The following is a 5,104-nucleotide window of genomic DNA, read 5'->3' as shown; positions in this document are numbered from 1 at the left end:
ATTAAATAACATAACTTGTTAACTTAAGTATTTGCATCCTCTCGTTTAAAGTTTTAAAAATGATTAATAAAGCTTAACTTAATTAATTTCAAACTAAAATAAAACAAAAACTTTTTACATACACATTCAACTTTAGAATTATTAACACTTGTTTCTTAGATAAATTAATAAAATGGTATTTCAAAATGAATTTAATTTCTAGGTAACTTTTAGTTTTCATAAAGTTCAAATAAAACTGCAATACTACCACAAACTTTTAAAATTAAAGTCAAGCTGCACAAGATACCTGGGTCTTACTTGGTCAGTGTCGTAGACAATGTACTCATTATACAGCAAGGCGCTGTCATCCGAGTCTGGGGTGGTGGTTGGCTTTCCAACAGGGACGATCACCCCATCTCCCATAGTAACATTTTCACTGGGGTCCGGCTGGGTCTTTCCCACCCCTTTGACGCTGTCTGTGCCAGCTGGTAAGTTTCCAGCCTCATAATCAGCCGCCTTCAAGCAGTTTGGGTTACCAAGAGCAACTTCGCACAAGATGAGCAGGCCGGTCGGCTGTCTTCTGCTCGTGCAGCAGTAGTTGGCTGACTTTGAGACCATGTCGGCGAAGTAAACCCCCTTGCCAAACATGTAGCCAGTTGAGGGGGCTTCCGGGGGAGCAATGCGCAGCCCCTGCTTCAGAATGCCGCACCAGTTTGTCAGGCGGGACCCGTGCCACAGCAGGTATCTGTTGCCAAGGTTTTTGTTGAAGCCGCCCTTGTTTTTGGCAATAGAAAAAATGTTCTGAATGTTGAGGGTGTAGCCGGTGTGCGTGGCTCCGTGAGTGTTGGTGACGTACCTCTCGATCAGTTTGTAATCGGTGCTGGTCTTTTTGAGGACGCTTATTGGGCACTGAAGGCTTTTGTACTGGTTGTCAAGAGGATTTCCTTTGACCATTGACTCTTCAATCATCTTCATTGCTATTTTGATGTCACTCAAGGCTTCCAGCAAATTGATTTTTTCTTTTATTTCCTCCTGGTTCCTAATAACTGTTGGAACTTTCATACCAAAGTCATGAGGAATTTTTGTGTAAAACTGGTTGCAAGCATGGACCAAATTTCCTTTGACTTTCTTTTTCAGTATATTTTCAATTAATGTCAGTATCTCATAGCCTGACTGTATTTGAACAGTCGTGAGCTTGCCTAACGGTGATCTTCTTGGGTCAAACTGCATTTCTTTTACTATATTGTTGAACTCTTTCACATCAAAGATCAACTTCATCAGCGCCTGCAACTCCTCTTCAAGAATAGATTCCGGAATTTTTATCTCAGAAGATTCCTCTTTTTTTACAGGTTCATCAGTCTTGCCATAATCCATGTGAATCAACTCATACTTGCATGGAAAACGTTCAAAATCATGTCTGTCACACCAGTAATTTTTCGTCTTGTCACTGAACTTCTTTTCAAACTTTTCAATGGCTTCATTGAGAGTGCTGCAATCGTGCAACTTTTTACCAGCAATTCTGCCAACTCTTCCCCATCTGAACCAAACTTTGAAAACTGGTTTTTCCTTGTGTTTGAGCAGCTGAAGAAGGAAGTACTTGTTGTTGTTATTGGCAATGTTAGTTTGATTCAGCATGGCATTGTAAACATCGTTTTCTTTGTTGTAAACAACATAGTCTTTTTTACACTCCACACATTCATCGTCAACAGGTACTTTTCCTTTAAATGTAACGGTTTTTAAAGTGCTCACATTGGTTATATCCACTTTTGGAGGCTTATTGCCTTTTAGAGTGGTAGTTTTAGAAACCTTATTTGCGTTCTTTTGCTGTGGCTTAGTTTTTTTTGTAGTTGAATCTTTAGATACAGCTGCATTTTTCTTAGCAACCTTGTTTTCTTTACCTTTATGCTTGATAAGTTTTGTAGTTTTAGCACAGACTGAATTCTTAGGAGCTTTCTTTTTCACTGAAGTTTTCAACACTTTAGCAGGTGGTTTTGTGGTTTCTGTATCATCTTCAGGTTTTGATCTTTTGTGACTTCTCAAAACTCGTCCAGACATAACTATGATGTTAAATTGTTGTAATATATAATGACTGTAATGAATATTATGATTTACCCATTATGAACAATTTATATTTTCAAGTTGTAAGTATAAATTAAAATTGACTTAAGGAGTTGGTATAAATACTGTAAAAAGTTTATAATAAAGACATTTTAATACACAATAACCACTATTTAGTGCGGTATAAACTATATTCAGTCAGTTTACAAATGAATCATAATTGTTGCTCAATAGGTTAAACTTATTATAAATTGAAATTGTACTCAATTTAAAATCTAATATGCATATAGAAAATAATTTGATTATATAAACTTAATCACTTTCCACAGAGTCCACTTGAAGGGCTAAATAATTTAGTGAGAAAATTCAATTTAATAAAACCAGAACATACATTGCATAAAAACAAAAAAAATATTTTTAATCTTCAACTGGTACGGTTTGAAATGAATTTTATTGTTTTTATGAAATATATGATCTAGTTTTTTAAATCAAATTTTCTTAATATATAAACATATATATACATACACATATCATTTATTTGTGTTTAAAATATACTAAATCAACTTTTACTATTGTAATGGTATTTGCATATTCTCTTTTTTGAGAGAACATAATTTGTTTAAAAGCACAAGCTTTGCTTGAGCTAGGCTGAGTTTTGTCGCTTTAGCTTTAAGAGCCATAAACTTATAGTCACCAAACTCTTACTCGCGTAACAATGTTGTACGTTCTAAGTTAGGCTGTTAGCTGTGACATTTTGATTTGTTGTCATTTGTTTAACTAAAGATTGTTTATTATTATGTGTTAGTTTTTATTGTTACTTTCTCTTTGCGTTTATTCATTGTAAAATACAATTTTTACTGACAGACTCTATTTGAGTTAAACAATAGTATAAGTTACTTAAACACTTAATTAACCTATTAGATTAAATAATGAAATTAATTTACGGGCTTACTTAGGACAGTGCCATTATATAAGCGCCATAGTCAGTTATAACAAGGCCCATATCAACATATAACCAAGCACATAAAATATAAACTTCAATGTTATAGGAAAATAATTTATAATTGTTAAAAAAACCACCAGGAATGCCACAAAAATTTCATAAACTAAAGGAAAAAGGATTAGGGAAATATAAAAGTTAAAGTCCTTCAAACTATTTTATTTATTATAAACGAGTTACAAATAAGGTTGCCACTCTCAAAAAAATGTGTCTGAGTTTAAAATTAAATTAGAAAACTAATAATTATGATCCAAAATCATTAAAAAAATAATGGTATGGTAATTAATGTCAAAAATTTTTAAATGTATAAATTGTAACAACAGAATTAAAAACCAAATTTTTAAGAAAAAAACAGCTAAAAATCTAGACTAAGATTTAGATAAAATAAATAAGTTTAAGTTTTTCAAAAAAAGCCATTGCCAACCTGATGTTTTCAAAAACTTTCAAACTACTTATATTAAAATTATCCTGAGTGCTCTTAAGACATTGCATCAAAATACCATGCAACAAGAACTGATTTTGGATTAAGCTGGAAATTTTAAGATGATGAATAAAAGTTAATCATTCAACGTTGTAGTCAATGTAACAAAAAATAAAAAAAAACATTTAAATGTAAACCAGGGGTCAGCAGTCTTATATGTAAAAAAGCACTTTCTGAAAAAGATTCTTTGCAAGCCAAAATATTATCTTATAAGACACTGGTTTTATGGAGATTTTGTTTGTTTCATATTACAGTTGTTAGTTATCCAATATAAATTTAATTATTTATTTAATATAAAGTTTTATAATCAAGGTTTTTTAAGATTTTTGCACAAAATTAGTTTATTTAGAGGTTTTTCAGGTAAAATGGCCACCCTGATACTTTTTAGAAACTTGACTTAAAACATATACATGTTATAATTTATATAATTATAGAAGAGCAACTGTATTATATAATATAGTATACATAAAATTGGTTAACGTATACTCACAAACAAAAAAAGAGAATGTAAAAACCAGTTTAGTTAAAATTTTGTAAACTTTTCTTAACAAATTACTTAAGAATATAAGCAGCAACTGTTAAATTGAAAATCAAGTATTTTTATAGTTTTTGTATAAAAATTTTTTGACAGAGTTTGAAACTAAATTAAACAATATTTCTTCAACAAAAGTTAATGTAGTTAGGATAAGAAAATCTGAAGAATTTTTGCTCAGAATAAGTTTCACATGTCTTTAAAAAGGAAAATTAAGAGTGAAAAAAAAAATAAAAATATCTATCATATTAAAGTTTTTATTTAGTCTTTCGTAATTAAAAAAAGGTGTTTAAAAGCTTTGTTTACTATGATTTGAAGTAGTTGTAAAATTCTTATTTTTTTAAAATCATAAAAGTAGTAAAATTCTATTATTTGTTTACTCTATTAAACTTTCAAAGATTAAGGTACTTTGAGCAGAATGTTAAAACCTGTATATATTTTTTAGAAATCTTTTGATTAAGTATTGATTAAATAACAATTTTTTAAACCTCAGTTAATGCTCTAAGTTGGATTTTAAAGATTTTTTGAACAGTTTAAGCCCTTGTATTCTTAATAACACTATTTAAACTTAATACTTAAATTTTCATTAAAAATTCAGTCAGTCACAACCGGTCTCAGTTTACCAAAACTTGTGGTCTGATGATCCAATTGTCATGATCAACCTTTTTGTTAAACTTGAGCTTGTCTCACAACAAACGTAAGTCCAGGCTTCTGCTCTGCAGACCTACACCAATATTTTTTTGTTGATTGTACTAAAACAAGCTAACCAGATGTCTTGCTTAGTGGACAATGTTTTAAACGGCAAATGACAATGCTGACGTCACTGATCATTGCCAGAAAATGGTTGCTTCATTTGAAAGCATCATAAACCGTTTGTAGATATTGACAACTGCAAGTTTTTCGGTTGTGACTGACTGATGAGTCCTAATAAGGACAAAACCGGTCTCAGCCTACCAAAACTTGTGGTCTGATGATCGAATTGGTATGACCAACCCTTTTGTTAAACTTGAGCTTGTCTCACGGACAACAAAAGTCCAGGCTTCTGTTCTGCAGA

General features: G+C 31.3%; 1 protein-coding gene across 1 annotated transcript; it reads right to left on the bottom strand.

The window, feature by feature from the left end:
- Nucleotides 1-243: 243 nt before the first annotated feature.
- Nucleotides 244-2,034, bottom strand: LOC145841275 (poly [ADP-ribose] polymerase 2-like). Its single transcript, XM_082948641.1, has one exon. It carries the CDS (start codon nt 2,032-2,034, stop codon nt 244-246), a length of 1,791 nt encoding a protein of 596 aa, XP_082804767.1.
- Nucleotides 2,035-5,104: the final 3,070 nt, after the last annotated feature.

Source organism: Thalia democratica, chromosome 7, assembly GCF_965202585.1.
Source record: "Thalia democratica chromosome 7, ktThaDemo2.hap1.1, whole genome shotgun sequence".
Lineage (NCBI taxonomy): Eukaryota > Metazoa > Chordata > Thaliacea > Salpida > Salpidae > Thalia > Thalia democratica.
This window is presented reverse-complemented; position numbering and strand designations above follow the sequence as displayed.

Excerpts from the sequence above, each read along its gene's own strand:
- LOC145841275 (XM_082948641.1), bottom strand. The coding sequence starts at position 2,034 with ATGTCTGGACGAGTTTTGAGAAGTCACAAAAGATCAAAACCTGAAGAT.